The 19,416-nt window shown below is 41.5% G+C and overlaps 2 protein-coding genes across 3 annotated transcripts; both read left to right on the forward strand.

Moving 5' to 3' along the window:
- The first annotated feature begins 1,055 nt into the window (after positions 1 to 1,055).
- Positions 1,056 to 8,644, forward strand: dclk3 (doublecortin-like kinase 3). Its single transcript, XM_020631717.3, has 7 exons — positions 1,056 to 1,291; positions 2,378 to 2,586; positions 3,104 to 3,235; positions 4,293 to 5,492; positions 6,093 to 6,225; positions 6,311 to 6,478; positions 6,963 to 8,644. Exons 1-7 carry the CDS (start codon positions 1,228 to 1,230, stop codon positions 7,610 to 7,612), a joined length of 2,556 nt encoding a protein of 851 aa, XP_020487373.2. The 5' UTR covers positions 1,056 to 1,227; the 3' UTR covers positions 7,613 to 8,644.
- Positions 8,645 to 9,022: 378 nt separating this feature from the next.
- Positions 9,023 to 18,342, forward strand: zftraf1 (zinc finger TRAF-type containing 1). Of its 2 annotated transcripts, XM_020631664.3 has the most exons (7): positions 9,023 to 9,547; positions 9,767 to 10,090; positions 11,106 to 11,200; positions 12,508 to 12,651; positions 13,803 to 14,014; positions 14,139 to 14,317; positions 15,547 to 18,342. In XM_020631664.3, exons 2-7 carry the CDS (start codon positions 9,803 to 9,805, stop codon positions 15,757 to 15,759), a joined length of 1,131 nt encoding a protein of 376 aa, XP_020487320.1. In that variant the 5' UTR covers positions 9,023 to 9,547; positions 9,767 to 9,802; the 3' UTR covers positions 15,760 to 18,342. The 2 variants fall into 2 exon arrangements, with proteins under 2 accessions (XP_020487320.1, XP_020487319.1); XM_020631663.3 differs by lacking the exon at positions 9,023 to 9,547 and having other exon boundaries at positions 9,562 to 10,090.
- The last annotated feature ends 1,074 nt before the right edge of the window (positions 18,343 to 19,416 follow it).

Raw genomic sequence — 19,416 nt, forward strand, 5'->3', positions numbered from 1 at the left:
AGAGAGAGGGGGGGGGGGGGGTCAGAGTATTGGATTCCTTCAGTGAAACTATGGTAACTGTGCATGAGACTGGCAGTTCCTCTGCCCCCTCTGTCAGTGTGATTTTACACTACAACATTTCTCCAGTCTTTGTGTTACAAAAGGTTTTGTGTAAGAATCAGTGCATCTTTTCATTATTGACACAGACAGATTGATTAATAAAACAGGAATCAGGTCATGGCCTAAATGTTTTGAAGGTTGTTATTATAACAGTTTTAGCTTTTTCTATAAATGTACACAAAGCCTATATGAGGCCTATATAGCCTATGCTACACAGCTGAACGGCTTTTTGTTCTTTTATTAAGTTTGTGAGTGAAAAGGGAGAGGTGATAGAAAGTGTAATCTGTGCCTCATATACAGCAAAGATTACAGTAAAGGCTAGATGAAGAGATCTGTTTTTACTTCTTTCCTCTACTGTTGATCTATAAGCATCACTTGTATTTATTGTAGGCTATAACCAATTATGGGGTCCATATTCTCAGGTGGGGAAACATTTGCACCAGGGCTGTTATCAGTTTTAAAAATGAACGAAACTTGGGGGGAAAAAATAGAACATCTCATTTTGATAATTCTACTTTTATGACTTCCTATAATTGCTCTCATGGCTTTGAAACAGCTTCCATTGTCGTTTAAACATATTCTCTCAAATGTCAAAGAAGGACATTATAAATATTATAAGGTGAACCAAATAAAGTCAAAATATTTGAATAATTTGGACTTTGAACCCTTCATCCGAAAAAATAAAGCAAAGCTCTAAAAGTAAAACATAAACGTTCCGGTCACAAAGTTCAGAATAAAATGTCTTTGGTCAATTTGTTTTAGTCTTCTTGCCTAAAGTAGGCTACTACTAAAACAAACTTCCTGCTTCAGTAAGCTTCTAAAACAGAAGGCTTATTATGAAAAATAAGCTACTAAGCCTTTTTTTTTGTAGGCCTATTATTATTTTATTTTTAAGGTATAGCTCGCTTCCGTCTCCTCGTTCTCAAGCCGTCACACTTGACGTATCTCCATGGCAACCAATGTCGCTTCTCCATCTGGTCATCTAACAGCTCATCCCGTTACTTTTTCTGGATGCTAACGGCCCGGGATATGACCACAGCAACAAATGGAGGAAAAACAGGGTGATTAATAAAAAAAGTTGATGACCCTTTCTCTCGACTTTTCTTTCATACGTGGCTCTGGAAAGTCATGACGCCATCACAGAGGGCCCGGTATGGAAGCGATGCGCGTAACCTTAAATGGAGAGGTGCAGGTGAGTCAGATGACGTTATTAGCAGATTTCAGGCCTTTAGTAAATATTATTTGAGAACTTTTTCAGTGTTATAGCCAATATTATATCCAGGCTATATCTTTATTATTCAGTCTTTACAGCAGAGTGGCCACACACATGTTTTTGTGATTTAAAAGAAGAGTCGAATAGGCTTTGTGAAATATGTTTTAAGTGGCATCTTATTAGAGAAATGATCTTGAAATTATAAAAATGTATTCCCCAACCCACCATTCACCCCTAAAATACAAAGACTCTCTAACGTGTCCCCCAAAGAACTTGCTGGTCTGTCTTGACTTGACATAGTTGTCTCTTTTTGAGATAATAAAGCTGGGAAACTATCTGATTTAAGATAAAGCATGATTAACAAAGTTCTGCTACCACTGTGGAAAGGTTTTTTGTCTGGTAAGCGGAGTGTGTGCGTGCGTGTGTGTGTGTGTGTGTGTGTGTGTGTGTGTGTGTGTGGTGTGCCTCACTCTCAGGAGGCCAACTGGTGTCTTGTTAATGTTAGAGATCTAAGGGTCTTGTATTTCTGTGTGTTGTCCTGGATCTGGAAACAAAACCAAACAAAGACAACCCCCCAAAGACCGGATCGCAAACGTCTCACTGTTACCCTTGGTGCCAGAAAGTGAAACGTCAAAGATGTTGTGGGTCTCAAATGCTCTATTAATCATGCAGATTCAGCTAAGCCCTAATCAGGTCAAACAAGTCAGGTGTGCATGTGTGTGAGGGTTTGCATGACTTAAGGAAGCCTTAATAATTCAGGTGGGGCTAGGTGCCTGAAGAATCTCAAATGGCCCCTTAGCACTCCGTGTGATGGAAAACACTCAAATCTGATCAGCCGGATTTGTTTTCACACACACACACACACACACACACACACACACACACACACACACACACACACACACACACACACACACACAGACCAACACAAGATGAGGAAATGGTGTTGAGTTACTAATACGTTTTCTTCTGGAAGACACAATTGCATGATGATGTCAAGTACACTTTCAATGAAATACTCTTGCTTTTCAGCCTCTGTTCTGTTCTCCTCGCTCTCTGCCCCAGATCATCCGGTTCCCTTGTTGAAGTGTGCAGGAGATGGACCCCAACCATGGCCCCTTCGTCCCCACCCTAAGGGACAGGTCCACAAGTCCAACTTCCCTCCTCCTCCTCCTAACCTTCACATTTTCCACACTCGACATGCAGAGGAGAGCGCTGAGAGGCCTCATTTGATCACTATCGTCCGTCCTTGTGGTCAGAGTACATTACGCAAGGTGACCTCTATATTCAACAATTTAAAATAGACATCTGCCAGGATCAAAAGTATTGCTTGGTAAATATATTAATTTGGGTTGTTGGCTGTGGAATGTCTATTGAGCAGTGATGTTTTTAAAACACTGATAAGACCATGTTGGCTTCTTAAATTACTTAGTCCTAAACTTGCATTTGTAATGTTAAAAAGATGTTCTTAATTGTATTTGAAAGTGGGTTCTGTGATGTTTGGCATTGATTAGATGACGTATTCATGTTGAACTAAAAGGCCCAAAACACAAAAGACCCGATAATTAGCACATGAACTTTTCACAGCCTGGCAACCCAAGTGGTTTTTCAATTAAAAGTTTAAAACATATCAAAGCAACATTAGTTGATTATTTATTGACCAATAAAAAAGCAATTATTTACAACCCAAAGACCTTAATGACGGGTTGTTGTGAGAAAAGAGGGTTCTCAAGAGTACGATTCATGTGAAAGAATTGCATACAGTAAAGGTTAACTGCCTCCGTTCTCAAGGTGACAGTCCTGTTAAACCGCAGAGGTGTGGTGTCTTTCGAGCAACTGCTATTGGATATCTCTGAAGCGTTGGGATTTCCACGCTGGCACCGAGCCAGAGTCACACGCCTCTACACGACCCACGCACGAGAGGTGAGGCTCAACCATGGTCACAGGAACATGTTCGGCAGCCTAAAGGGCAAACAATCCACTCATCCATCCCTAAATCACCACCTCCATGTTACTCCCACACCCCCTACTTTGCATGCTGAGATATTACCTGGGGCAAAGTGTTCTGAAACATGTTAGCACACAACCAAAGTAATTTAGGATTTTTAGGTTTTGACCCTCATCATCACAGGGCCTCTAGATTACGTAAAGAAGCATGTCACATGGGTCCTTTCTTCTCAAAAAGCTTAAGGGTGCTCCAATGCTAATGTTCTCTCAAATTTGCTCAAACAAGTTAACACACGATAAACCTGGAGCTGGCCCCAGAAGTTATTTGGCCCCAGGGGCTTTTTCCAACTGTTCTGCTTAGGATTTAGGAATATAATGTATTAAATGTGTATGCAAATATGCTACAAAGCTCTTAAAATCATATTAGCTGACTGGGATGATTGACCTGTTTGTTCTCTCCTATTAGCACTACCTAAAAACTTGGCAAGAAGCAGTTTTTCAATCAGTTTCAACTACTTCTATATCACAAATAATGTAAAACAAATGAATTGCAAAATGTTTTGTTAAATGAGAAATTGTTCTAGGGGTTTCCCAAACAGTCATTTTTAATTATTGCTGCTTCCAGCTCCTTAAATTTGAGGTTTTGCTGCTTTTTTGTCATTTTGTTAAAAGTCTTTGCAATTTCCCAGAGAGCTTCTGCCATTTTAAGATTACTCCTCTGGTCAACCGTTCAAAATACAATGAGAAATGTTCATGTTTTTTTGGGTTTCATTGCCAAGTTTCTTGTTTCTTATTATAGATTGTTGCAGTCCTTAACCAAATACAGTCAATCACAACTCATACAGTGTGGCATTTCTACAATGCAACTTTGCAGAATAGCAAGAAAATAAAGACATTCCAATGAAATAAATATAAAGGGAAACCAAAATATAATAGTAAAACAAATTGAGTCCTTAATGTGTCTAGGTTCTAATGGACTTGTATGTGATTAAAACTATTCTTATATTATTCCTTTTCTTATTTATATCTACAGGTTAAAGGCGTGTGTGATTTCTTCAGAGGTGAAGTGGCTTTCCTGGCACTGGGTAAAGCTCGTCCTGATCTGAGCAGTGTGCAAGAGGCTCTTGAGGAGCTGTTTCCAGAACACTCTCATTACCAGGCTGATTTACTGCTGGCCTGGGAGAAAAGACTGCGCCCAGCGCCGGATAAAGCAGCTAAGGCTGATAGCGGCTTCAGTGAGGGGACGGACAGCAGCGAGACACAAACTAAACATGAATCAGACCAGGACACAAATACACACATCAAAATTCAAACTAATGCACACACAAAAACACAGCCACCTCAGCATATGGACACGCATCTGTCTGAAAAGTGTCAGAAAAAGAATTCCTGTCGAAAACCTGCTCACAAGGCAAACCACCTGCAGAGACTAAGGATGAGGGGCGGAGTCAGGGAGAGTCCACCTTCTGTCATTGGTCCCTTTAAACATGAGGAAAGTCATAGAGGAGTAGACATACCCTCTCCTGCACTGTGTGAAAACTGCTTTGCAAGAAGAACCAAACATCAGGCATCAGAGCGGCCCATTACACTCTCAGTTAGGGTCCCACTTCCTCCTGTGTCAAGGAAGCAAAAAGAAGGTTTCCAGACAGAACAGGAAGGGCAAAAAGTGTATGTTCATAAAAGTCCTCCTCCTCAGCTAATCTGCAAACAGGAGGAGACAAGAATTCCCCAATTACAGCTTTTAAATCCACTTCCAGATGTGGGACAAAAATTCATTCAGCAGCAGGAGACCCTTGACCTTCCCTCGGATGGCAGTGATGTCACCCTAGCAGACATTGAACGCTACTATGAAATAGGACGTGTGGTTGGAGATGGCAACTTTGCAGTGGTGCGAGAATGCCGCCGTCGTGACAACGGGCAAACCCTCGCCATGAAGATTGTCGAACGATCCAAGCTGATTGGTCGAGAGCACATGATGCAGAACGAGCTGAGTCTCCTGGGAAGCCTGTGTCACCCTCGCATAGTGCGGCTGTTTGTGCACCACCACACACACACTCACTCATACCTGGTGATGGAGCTGGTGAGCGGGGGGGATCTGTTTGAGACCATCAGTGAGAGAGGGAAGTTTTCAGAAGAAGAGGCAGGACTGATGGTGTCAGACGTGAGTGATGCACTGAACTTCATCCACAGCAAAAGTATTGTCCACCGAGACCTCAAACCAGAGAACCTGCTGGTGAGTGCCATTGCTGTTTACAAAACAATTCATATGGGATAACGCATCTTCAAATACTATCCTGATGGCATACTTTACGATAGTACTCTCGTCAAAACTGTTACTCTCATCAAACTGTTGTTACTGCAAACTGTCTGTTTCACAAAGCTGGTTATGTAGGATTCAGAGGACAGAAGATCAATATACATACCAAAAAGTCAAACAAAAAAACACTGAGGATAGGGGAGAGAGATAGAGAGAATGTGAAAGAAGAGAGAGAAAGCTGCTATTATTGTTATTACCAATAAGCTTTCTTTAGCAATGTCATATATCCAAAATGGAATTCAAAAAAATAACTTTTTTGTTTTATATTTTTACAGACAAGTTAAGCTAAATCGCAACATATACCTTACTCTTCGTTGTTCTTTAGTAAATAGTGTAATGTTGAGACCCTTTGTAAGTCACACTGTGCCATATGATGATGCTGTTACATCGGTGTCATGAGTAATAGCTCAAACTGGAGGGAAATGCAGAAACACTGCCTGTGCCCTATGAAACACTACAATTTTAATAATTATGACTCCTTTTCCATCTAATTTTGTTCTTTTTGTTCTCTCTCAGATAGAGCGTGTAGCTGCTGACATTTGCAGGCTAAAGCTGGGAGACTTTGGTCTTGCCATGGTCGTCACTGAACCAGTCTTCACTATATGTGGTACTCCCACATATGTAGCCCCGGAGATTCTCTGTGAGACAGGTCAGTTCTTCTTTCATTTTTACTTGTAACTCTGTTTATTCATCCCTTGTGTTGCTTATTACAACCCTGTGGTTTGACCCAACAGGTTATGGAGTTGCAGTGGATGTTTGGGCTCTGGGTGTTATTCTCTATATACTGCTGTGTGGATTCCCTCCATTTCGCAGTCGGGACCGAGACCAGGAAGAGCTGTTTCAGCTGATAAAACAGGGACAACTCTACTTCCTACCCCCCTACTGGGATCCTATTTCAGAAGGTGAAACGTACAGAAAATGTCTGCTAAAAGACTGTTTTTTATGAAGTTGATGTAGCCTCTTAGTTTGAAAGTTACTTTAGTCTAAAATAGGAAATGATTTGGCACATGTGACTGATGATGCTGAGGGCTAAATGCCACTCAAGGCTTCAAAATGGTAGTCCAAAGAACAATGGATGACGTTTATTTTTGGGCTTTGTATGCCTTTGTTAGCAAGACAGGGCAGTGGATAGAGTCGGAAATAATAGGGGAAGAGAGAGAGAGAGAGAGAGATAGAGAGAGAGAAAGTGGGTAAAGACATACGGGAAAGGAGCCAAAGGTCAGACTTGACCTGATGGGGACTTAAGGAGGACACCGGCACCCCTTACATAAAGTTTATGGTACTGTCACAAATATCTTCACATACAAACATAAACAAACAATGTATTGCTTCTTCTGTCTGTGTGTGTGTGTGTGTGTGTGTGTGTGTGTGTGTGTGTGTGTGCAGAAGCCAGAGGCCTGGTCAGAGCTCTGCTTCAACCAGATCCCACAGTGAGGCTGACAGCAAAGCAGACCTTGTTGCATCCCTGGGTGAAGGCTATGGCTTCAACCTGCAGGCAGGGGGCACTCACAGACAAAGCTCAGAGAATTAAAGCAGCTACAGGAGCAGAACCAGACAGAGACCAGAGACAAGTCCAGACCAATTCAGCAGAAACAGAGACAGAGAACACAACAGGACTCAGAAGCAGCAGCATGGGAGAAATCACTGATGAGGGGAGAAGTGAGAGACAGAGTGAGATGAACACAGTAAGAGGACACACTGAGGAAAAGACACAACAACAAGAGACATGTACAGTCAACAAAATATCCCCTCAGTTCAAAGTGCACACAACACCAGTGGTCACACCTAGTCAACAGAGACCGGAGTGCGCCTCTCCAGACTCTGAAACACCTGACTGGGGGCCGAGCAGACAAGAAATACAGGATCAAGATCCCAGCGAAACCAGCCCAGGTGTTGAACTCAGTCAACTCAGTGCTCCATCAGACCAAACTGAACCTCTGGCAGAGATAAAAACACCCTCAAAACAAAACAGCCAACAGCAGTCACCTCCATGTTCACCACTTCCAACCAATCAGGAACAATCAGGAGGACAATAAATGCAACACCAACCCATATTTTATAAACAACCCCACTCCACCCATATAGGCTTGTCCACGCTGTCAATCATCTGGTAAACCATGTGATTAGATCAGGGTCATCACTTTCATTGTTCCAGACAATGCCACTGATTTCTCTGCTGCTGATTGCTTGAACGAACTGCAGATGATGTCATTTACTGTCTTGGGGTGAATAGGGTCTGATTGATGAGGTAAGATCAAACTCAAGTGTATGTTAGCAACGTATCTATGTATTCTGCATATATAAAATGACAATGAGATGTTGTGAAATGAAATTTGTCAGACTATAAGGTGGAAGTAGCAATGTCTTGTGAAATAGAACTGATCAACATGTTTGTAGTTTGATATTGTTCCCTATGTTTATAATACCTTTTTAAGTTTAGAGTGTTTTTGTTTTGGTTGCACTTATAATTTCTGCCAACCAAGTTTAGAATATTATATGTGATTATCATGTCTGCCATTAACTTGTGAAAGCTTAATCTGATTAGGCCTACATGTATGACCACAGTGACCCAGCCTCTATTTTGTACTACTTCCTAGAAATCTGTGCTCGTATCAGTTCACTTGCAACATGTTTACACCACATTTGAGAGCTAAAAATATCAGTACTTCAAGAACATTTGTGGTCCTATTAAAAGTCTGCCATACCCACTAAACTCTTGTATGCAATTGTTGTTCATCATATGGATTTTGCCCTAGTTTGGGATGTTATATAAGGTCAAATAAATGTGGGGTTAGATCGAGTGGCAAATGATGGGGGATTGCAAAGACAGAGTGTGAGCACATACAGCTACTGGTTAATCTGTGTGTACATAGCTGAGGGTGGTATGGCCCCCTTGCCATTCCAAACAGACCAAATAAGGCATATCTATTTGTCCAATGGGAGTGGTTAGTCCTGTCACCACCGATTGCAGACAGCTGAAACTCTGACATCCTGCCCCACCTTAGAGCACTAATAAAGCTCGCACACCCAGCCCCCCCATCCTACAAGTTGCAAAACTACACAACTACAATACGCTTATAAATGCTTCCGCTATTTATGCATCCTTAACACAGACAAATACTGGGTACCTTACAACCAGTTGAACTACTTTGTGACATTGCTGCCACAGGGACAAAAACAAGGCAGCAGAAACAAAGAGTTATTTCCTGTAGAGGGGTTTTTGAAAGTTATTTGTTGTCATGGGATGTTGACAGTAGCCTATGCGGTATTATATGAGATATTTAAGTTATAATTACTGTAAATGTGTATGAGTCGTTCTCAATTGGGGGGGGTGGCCCAAAATTTGTCACGTCTGGCCACCTTTCAGGTCATAACAAACGCTGACCCGCAGGTGCTCACTACGCATGCGCCGTTAAAAACTCTTTAAATACCCTAAGTCATCAGCCACAATAAAACATTCCGCTGTCAGCCTATGCATCGCTCTGCTCAAGTGACACTGCCACACAGAAGGGGCTTCTGACTCACGCCATATATTTTACTTTTGAATACGCAACTCCTGTTATTTCATCGAGGATCTGTTTGAGTAATAACGAATTTGACCCGGAGTAGTAAAGGCTGTGCAGGGTGAAGTCGGGGGAGACGGACAGGGGGAGAAAAAAAAAAACAAAAAAAAAAAACAAAGATGGCTGTGTAGGCAGAGAGACGAGTCCCAACAGAACCGTCTCCAACCGCGGCTGTAATAACAAGCGACCGGTCCCGTGGGTCCATTGGACAATCAGCAGGTACCGGAGCAGGGACGATAGACGAGTCGGGCCGCTGCTACACGTCGCTGTTGTCTGCTGTCATTGCGAATAACGGCGTCGAGAGTACAACAACAGCTGAGAGACGCCTGAGTTGTTTTTGTTCTGCCTGGAGAGAGGACTGCTGTGTTTGTGTCAACGTAGCTAGCCGCATAGTCCGCTAGCCTCACTGTAAGTCAACACAACGAGTCATCATCACACTCTGCACATGATCTCGTTATTACATAGTCACTGGCTTGTGTTCATGAGTGGAGGGTAATTATAATAAGTTAGCCTGCATTCCTCTGACAGTACTGTTAGCATAGCTAGCGTTAGCCAGCTGTCAGCTGACCATTAGCGTGACAGGTTGTGAGCTAGCTCTGAGCTAACCTGCTTGTATTTCGGGCTCAGCCTGGTCGCGGCAGGTACATCTAGACAGCCGTCACCATGTCTTCACTGGATGAGAGAGACGTGGGCGTAGCGGCCGCCCCTGGCTCCTCCTCGGCCGGTCTGGGGGTCGGGGCCGTGGGGGCAGCGGTGGAGGCTGTCGCCGGAGTTGCAGCCATGCAGGAGGAGGTCGGGATGCGGCGAGAAGGGCCCGAGCCTGACCCAGACGAGCCCCCCAAGAAGAGGGTGAAGATTCCTGAAGGAGAGTCAGGAAAGCTGGAGGAGAGACTGTATTCAGTGCTGTGCTGCACCGTGTGCCTAGATTTGCCCAAGGCGTCTGTATACCAGGTAAACGTGGTGTTAATCACAAACCTCCCCATATAACCCTAAAACACACAAACAACAGCATAACAGTTCGACTCCTCATACTAGAAACCCCGAATGTGTCCCAACCCATGATCCCCAGAGTCAACCTGTTGAATATGCTTGGGTGGTACTTGATTCAACATAGGCCCCTACTGTCTGAATGCTGCAGGCTGAGACACCAGACACTCCCAGGCAAAGGTGACAGCTGCTCGAGTTTATATTGTGAAGTAACCTTCAAATAACCCCCAGAAAGACGACAGGCTCCAATATGTCACATAAAAACTCACACAGAGCCCAACTAATATATTTACTATTATAGTCTGGCCTTCAATCAACCCACCCTCCACTCTCCTCAATGACCCCAAGCTCCTTCTTTCAATGTCAAGTGAGCAAATTTCTAATAATCATTGTTCATCCAATCGTACACATTTACATGCCCTTCTGGGACACAAAGCACACATGTTTTAAACAGTTTTTAACATGTATACACCTGTGTTTACACAGTATACATACTGTGTAAACACAGGTGTAAAATGCTCTTATAAAAAATGTTAAAACCTTAAGGTAGATCTAAAAACAAAAGTGTATTCAAGAAAAGCAGCACTAAAAGCAAACAACATAACAACAAATAGTTACACACATACCACATTCCTAAGTCTCTTTTCCCCACAAAATTCAGCACGTCACTTGTTTTAACTTATTAACAGGCTCTTGACATTTTACTGCTAAATTGTATGTTCTAGTATAGTGAACTTCAGAATGAAAAGATTCATTTTTTAAGCAGCCCCGACCCCCTGCAACAAATTCAATTCACATTTTTGTCACAAGATGCAACCAGAGTGTATCTAATTCCAATTTTCTGACTGACTCTTCTCCAGCTTGTGCTAGATCAAATAAATGAGTTATTTCCCCTGCCCTGCCTCCTAATTTATGTCCACAGTATTTATTATTTCATTTCTTTGCTTGATTGTCACCCTAAGCTCTCTCTTCACCACAGTGTACCAATGGACACCTGATGTGTGCGGGCTGTTTTATCCACCTTCTTGCTGATTCTCGTCTAAAGGAGGAACAGGCTACGTGTCCCAACTGCAGGTACAAAGAGCTCTATTTGGCTTCCGTTTAAACAATCCATCAATCATTTTTGATTTGTATAGCACCAAATCATAACAGATTTTAGAACAAGACCCTTTACATAGAAACACAAACAGGGCCAATCGGGAGACTAGAAGACTAGTAACTACAGTTTGCCATCGTCATCATTGATTTGATCATTTATTGTGGATATTGGATCATCTTTAGCTAATATTGTCATGTTCAATATTTAGTGACATACAGACAGATATACTGTATTAAAACAGATTTAACTTAACAGATAGGTAAATACAAATATTTATTTGAACAGATAATTTAGATGAAATACATTTTTGTCAAATTAAATTACCTTGATTTCTACGTTTTTATTTTCAAGACTCTGAGAGTGTGTCGTGCTAGCTGAAAGCGATTAGAGCTGTTAAGATTAAAAGTCTGATTTTAAAGAGCAGGAAAAAAACCTGAATGCAGTAAGGACTGAATTCTTAAGATACCACTGGAAACCTTTTAGTTCCTTTAAGTCAAACAAAGAAATGAAATAAAAATGCAGTTGTGCAGGTATTTTTCTTTTTTTGTAGATTAGAATTTTTGGACACATAGCACAATTTTGTCACGTTAAGTTATGTAATTTGTGACCAGGAAGAAATTCAGTCTACTTCACCTTGGATTTATTATTGGTGTTTACTTGGATTGCAGCTATGTTTAAAGTGAAACATTTGCCCTATTCAGACCGCCATTTCAAGCTGTGATGTTTCGACTTCAATCTGAATTTTGCGACGGCGTAATGGTGGGGATCCCACCTCTGTACCGTACAAAGGCGAGACAGTTACAGCAAAGCCAGCGGGGAAACGCAGCGCTGTGTGTGCGTGCAAGTCTGACTGTTTCTGTGTGGAGCTCCCCCGCTGTGCTGTGCTTCCACAAATGCAGCGAAAAGCTGAAAAAATGTATTCAATCAAAGTCATTGACACTGATTAGACAACAACACTAAACACAATGTATCTTTAAGCTCTCAGAACCGAATTGTATGTTCTTAAACACATAAATGCCTGTTTATTGTGATGAAATAGATGCACAGGTTGCAGTGTTTTTACCAACATATAACACTCCAACCAAATTTTCCTATACAACCTTTGCTTTTGAGGAAAATGAACTATATGTTTTCATATCTTGTCTTTTATAATTACAACCACCAAAATAAAAACATAATGTAACTTTCCTGGTATGTGTGATACAAACACTTGTTTTAACATTCTGCACATGCCACAGGTGTTGTGTATAAAACTGCACTGAGGTTTGACCTGTTTGTGTAGGTGTGAGATCAGCAAGAACCTGTGCTGCAGGAACCTGGCTGTTGAGAAGGCTGTCAGTGAGCTGCCGACAGAGTGTACCTTCTGCCTAAAACAGTTCCCCCGCTCCAGCTTAGAGAGGCACCAGAAAGAGGAGTGCCAAGACAGGTATACAGCACACACTTTCATTTTTTTTTTCTGTGTAAAAAAATCTCCCAATCGACCGAAACTGGGTTATTGGGTAGGAATCAGGCCCAACGAGTTTCCCCAAAAATGTCCAAAAAACAACTCTTTAAAGATGCAAGTTTAGGCAGAGACTTGAAAATGGAAGCTGTTCAAACATTTCACACAAAATTACAGCATCATCAGTGTGATTATAGTTACGTGTGTGTGTGTGTGTGTGTGTGTGTGTGTGTGTGTGTGTGTGTGTGTGTGTGTGTGTGTGTGTGTGTGTGTGTGTGTGTGTGTGTGTGTGTGTGTGTGTGTGTGTGTGTGTGTGTGTGTGTGTGTGTGTGTGTGTGTGTGTGTGTGTGTGTGTGTGTGTTATTTTGGGGATGATGAAGTAGTGTGTGACAGCTGATGATGTGTTTTTTTTGTTTTTTTTTTATTGTGTGTGATGCTCAGGGCAGTTCAATTTGCATAACATGAAATCCTGTGGCGTTGTTACTATAGCAACAGGTGACCCTGCTCAGGACAGAGGCGCTCCTGCAATTGTTACCATGACAACAACTGTGGCAGTCCCCAGGTGGTTTCGGTCAGGCAAAAAAATGTGCTACAGTGAGGATGTGACTGCCCCTTATGTAGAATGATGTTTACAGTGATGTAACACAATGACGGAAGAGGTATTTGAAATTGAAGACACCTATTTTTTTTTTTAAATGATTTTTGATTGAAATGTAGTTGTTAGGTGTTTTGAGTAGGACAAAACTTCGCCATTCATATACGTCCACATACATCAGCTTGTTTAGAATAAACCTGGTTCACTTTTAAGATGTTAAATGGTACCTTTCACATTATTATTACCTCTCTTTTACTGTAGGAAAGTTAACAGGTAATCTTTTGAAAGACCTAGATCCAGGACTTAATTGATGTGAATCCATGTCTTCCTTTCTTCAAAGTGAGCTCTCAGCACACACATATCATCATCACAGTATTAATTAGCCTGGGTTAATTAGCACCTTTTAGAATCATTAGTACTTTCCATCCGCTTCAAGAAAGTCTTCATCACAAAGCACCTCTGTAAAGAACATATTGTATGCAAAGCTTTGTGTTTTTTCTTGCAATTGTCGTTTAAGTTACACTTGTCGCCATGTTGCCAGGGTGACACAGTGTAAGTACAAGAGGATCGGCTGTCCCTGGCAGGGGCCGTTTCATGAGCTGCCAGCACACGAAAGTGAGTGCTCCCATCCCACCAAGAGTGGCACAGAGTTGATGGGAATACTGGGAGAGATGGACCAGAGCCACCGCAGAGACATGCAGCTCTACAACAGCATCTTCGGCTTACTGTGCTACGAGAAGATCGGGTTCACAGGTAAAGTAAAAAAAAAGAAGAAACAGAAAACTTCAGAGGCGAAATCCAGTACTGCTCTTTTTCTTCCATGTTCTGCCTTTTCTCCCTGCTTCAAATCTTGTGTTGTACTTATGTGTCCATGCAGAGGTCCAGTTCAGGCCATACCGCACTGATGACTTCATCACTCGCCTGTACTATGAAACCCCGCGCTTCACAGTCCTCAACCAGACGTGGGTGCTGAAGGCCCGCGTCAACGACTCTGAACGCAACCCCAACCTGTCCTGCAAGCGCACGCTCTCCTTTCAGCTCATCCTTAAAAGCAAGGTACACTCACTGCTCTGACCACATGTGTTTATTTTTGAATTTTTACAAGTGTGCTTGTCTTTAGGGCTTGTGATTCATCACTCTTCACCAGAGTTGTTTTAACAGAAAAGTTGAGAGAGGATAAATGTTAAGAAACACAGCAGATAGAGATGGATCAGCTATGCTTTGATACAGAGGAGCAGCTTTTTAACAACTCAAAGTAGGAGGAAGTGGCAGCAAAGTTAACAGAGACAGTTTCTGGAGACCAAAGTAAAATTCCTCAACTTGTGTTTGATGTTTTCAAAACACACTCAAAGAAACTTAAGACACAAAAGATCCTGCATTCAAACTAGCACATGCAATAGTAGGCAAAAATTGTCTTTGCTTTGGTCGACCAGAGAGCACTGTCGGTATGGTTGTCCAACTGAAATGTTCATTTCTTGGTTACATTGACCAAATATTCATGTAGAAAAGATAGAACATTTACGAGGGCTGACTGAATTAGGATGACATCGTCCATCACCGATTGCTGACAGTCATTGACGAGAAGATCTTGACCATAGTCCTGTAATGCCTCCTGTCCAATACATCACGACTGTTCATTTGTTTTTATTAATTTGAGCTCCACTCCCACATCAGTCTTCTAGTCTTACATGTTCAATTTCACACTGTCTTGTGAAAACAGATTTCCAAACACTCAGGTATAATAAAAGCTGCGTCCAACTCATATTCAGTTTTAAAATCCTGCGTCACCCTGACACTCTGAACGAGGCAGAATAGGTTGTATTGAAAAGTTACTTTCACTCTCATTAACCAGCTCTAGTTGAAAAGGGTCAAGCTGACCGAACTAGGTGACCTCACTGGAGCAGAGTGAGCCAAGCTAGGCTTCCTCATGCTGCCCTCTATTTTTTCCCTCTTCCTGATTGTTGGTTTTGTGGTTTTGGTCATTTCAGACCCTGTTGGTAAAGTTAACAGTCATGATGTTCAGAATCAGAATACTTCATTCATCCCATGGGGCAACGAGGGCGTTGCAGTCGCTCTCTTACAGAATTTAAGCATTAAGAAATATATAAAATATAAATAGAAGTAAGACAAAATATGTGAATTATATACAATACAAGTATACAACACAATATCTACAGAGAAATAGGAATAAAAAAAAGAATGAAGGCACCTTTAGTGTAGTGATTGTGATGTACAGTGGCACTGATCACACATGGATCTGAAGGTGTGTTTGTGTTTGTCTGCAGGTGAACTCTGCGCTGGAGTGCTCCTTCCTGCTGCTTAAGGGGCCGTACGATGACGTGCGGATCAAGCCAGTCATCCACCACCACTCCTTCAGCAACGACACCAATGAGACCGAATACGTGCTCCTGCCCATCTCCGACTCGGTGGAGTGCAACAAACTGCTGGCCGCCAAAAACATCAACCTGCGCCTGTTCATCTTCCAAGTCCAAAAATAAAGGGAGAGGAGGAGGAGGAGGAGGAGGAGGAGGAGGAGGAGGAAGGAGAGGGTAGTCGAGGGCAAGGGGAGAGGAATGATGAAGATTAAAGAGAGACACCACTGAACCACTGATACCTCTTAACACCTATACACACACACACACACACACACACACACACACACACACACACACACACACACACACACACACACACACACACTCTTGCATGCACAGATGCACACATTTACACAGGTTATACATACCTCCACATACACACACACACACAAATATTTATACAAATACATATACACACCACTAATTACACTTACCTCCTTTTACAAGATAGTGAGACCCGTTTCACGGGGAGCTGTTAGTTGCTACGGCGATGGGTGGGCCTTGGTATGGGATGGAATGTTGGGTTTAAACCTGGAGAAGACACGTGTGTGTGGGAGGGGGGATTCTGGGATGGTTGGTGTGTACCTGTGGAGGCTTTCTGTCAGGTGTGTCTGACTTCACCCCTGACACCCACAGCCAAAGGTAGCACACACACACACACACACACACACACACACACACACACACACACACACACACACACACACACACACACACACACACACACGCACCAAACAAAGCTAGATTTGCTTGGGTGCATTTATTCCGTGCATATTTGTGTATGTTGTTTGTGTGTGCATCTGTGTGTGTGTGTGTGAGTGTGTAAAAAAGAGTTACGACACAGAACCTGGAGTGTGGCAAACTCTGCTTATATTGTAATGTCCCAAAGACATGATAATGTGAAAATAGAGTGATTGAGTCTGCTGAGCTGCTCTTTAGACATGTGAATGGATGTTATTGAAATGTGTGTGTGAGAGAATGCGCCCCCCCCCCCCCCCTCCTTTACACACCCTATGCGTACCTGTTGTCCACTATTTCTCCGATTTGGCAGAAGAGCTTATTTTACATCTCAAACTTTACCCAAACAGAAGTAAGACCATCCCCCCCCCCCTCCCCCATTTTCCCTCCAACAAGAGGAGAGACGGCCCTGCTGCATGATTATTTTATTTTTCTTATTCCTCCAGCTGTGTTTATATTAAACCTTTAACACTAATCATTTTATTTCTCTTAACCCTGCATATTTAAATATCTGTGAACTTTTATTCTTTTAAGTTTGCTTTTCAGCCTGTGACTGGCTGCCTTTGAGTGTTGGTGTTTGAGTGTGCGTGTGCGTGCGTGTGTGTGTGAGACAGATAACTGTGAGATTCCTGTGAACATGTCTCTTTGTGAAAAGCAGTACAATCCTTTAGGACATGAGCAAGGCTGGATAACCAGCACACCTTCAGGGGCCCCAAAAAGCTGAGGTTCACCAGTGTTGTTGAATTGTCCTTTTTAGATTTTTCTCAAGATTTTTAGTAAATTTGCACCCTTTTATTACAATAACAACATTATCTTGATTTAACATCTCTATTATATAAGATATATCGTTCACATGTTTTTTTTTTTTCTTGTTGTGTTTTTATATTTAACAATTTTGATTTATTTAAAATAGTGATTACAGCTAGATAGGCATATTAAAGCTATATCTGTATCTTTATCTATTTGTTTCGAGGTATTTTGGTCCATACACAAAAACAAACAGGGAATTGAAGCACAGAAAGTCCCAACTCAGTTTGAGGTCATTAAGAAACTTAAACTATTACATTTCTTTTGCAAGAGAGCACTGACATGAAGACATGTAGCTGGGAAACGTTCCGCTCAGTTTGCATGGTCACAAATTCTTGTAAAAATAAGAGAGTCTAAGGGATCAGTTACTATTTAGTTTTTCATTTTCACATTGAAAAAAGAAAGTCATATATCATTACAGTAAGGGCCTCAAAAATCCCCCTTCTGCCTGACAATAGCAGTTTTATTTCACACATTTCCAATATCACTGGATGCATCAGTTTTTTTTTTTTTGCCATGATTAGGGAAACACCTTTTGGTGATCTTTTCCAATATATTTTTTTGCATCTGATTGGATTACTTCCAAAGTGAGATTTTTATTTTGGGAAGTGGGGTTTCATTACTTCACACAAAATAACGGACATACAGAAAACCTGGTTCAGGTGGTACTCCAGTGTAAGAATGGTTGAATTTTGGCCTCTGTATAATATAAAATAAGTTTGAGTTGTGAACAAAACAAGGAGAGAAAAACAGAAGCAAATGGGGGAGTAACCCAAACTTATCTCACAGTCATGAGGTGATCTTGACTTCTCCTTTGCTCTGAGCTCTGTGTTCCTCCGCTTAAGACTTTGTTAAGGAGCAGACTGTAAGTGCTGTAGCTATGGAGTGTGAGTGAGTGTGAGTGAGTGTGAGTGTGTGTGAGTGTGTGTAAAGGGTGGGAACAGGGGGTTTTAACCTTACCACGGTGACATATTAGTGTTAGATTTACTTGAACAAGAAGATGTTACTTGCATAGATTCTACTGTAAAGCAGATAGATCTCTCTCCTCCTGACCTCTACTTCCTGTATTTCTGTGTTATGATGCTTCGTCTCTATGCCGGTGGACTCACTCATCTCACTATGGCTGTACATGTGCCTTTTATTAAAGATCATGGAACCTGCTCTCGTGCTTGTGTGTGCATTTGTTAATATAGAAATGTTTCTTTTCTGTATCAATTTGCTTTCCATTCTGTAGTAATTCATTATTATTGTACTCTAATCCCTTGTGTAAACGAAGGATATGTTTGATGGCAAGAATATGAATCAGAACAGTACACATTGGTTTATCAGCTGTTGTCTTTTTGGAAAGTCAAAGTGAAGTGAAATCTGTTTTCAAAATGAAGCCTCAACACTCAAAGGGGAGGGGAACATTGTACATATACTTTTATAAATACAGTATAAGACGGCTCTGAGTGTGAATACGTGTAAATAAAATCAATGATTGCTTAGTTTAATTAGCGTCATGTTAAGGGCTCTGGTGTTCAGGGTGTGGTCACTTACTGTGAATAGAACAGAGGCACAGGTGCTTTGTTATTTTTTGTTTTGCAACATTTTTTGTATGCAAAAAATGTGTTTACAATACAAAACAGGTTGTGAGAGGATGATAAAAGGGTTTCAAACTAATAAGACATATTTAAAGTAGAAGCAAAATAATCTGTAAAGAAAAACAAAATTATATTTTCCTCCTGTTAACTTTGAAAAAAGATCAAATTAATGCACGTCCAAACACAGAGAGAGTGAAATTAATTATTAGTAAATTATATACTTCGCATCAATTTTAATATTTAATTGAAGCAAGCTACAGAGATTGAGTTTCTTATTTATTTAATAATGACCTCAAATTTGAGTGTTCTGGGCCTTTAGTGGGGGCGAAATAGCTGTTAGGAAATAGTATTAATTAACCAATTAATTGTGAAAATGTCCCACAGATTGATCAGTAATGAAAACCTTTGTTAGATGCAGCCTGGAATGGTAGAAGGCTGTAGCTGTATAAACTGTTGCGCAAATAAAGATGTTTAAAGATGTGCTGACAGTGTTTAAGCACCAGGGGGAGCTAAAGCCTCAAAGTGGTCTCATCCCTGTTGTTTGGTAGACAAGCCCACTGATAATGGTGTCTGCTGTTTATATAATTTGCAACACGTTTCTGCATTGACTTGTACAAATCTGAAAACCTGAAAATGATGGCTCGTCTTCTCA

This window comes from Labrus bergylta, chromosome 19, assembly GCF_963930695.1.
Source record: "Labrus bergylta chromosome 19, fLabBer1.1, whole genome shotgun sequence".
NCBI classification, from domain to species: domain Eukaryota; kingdom Metazoa; phylum Chordata; class Actinopteri; order Labriformes; family Labridae; genus Labrus; species Labrus bergylta.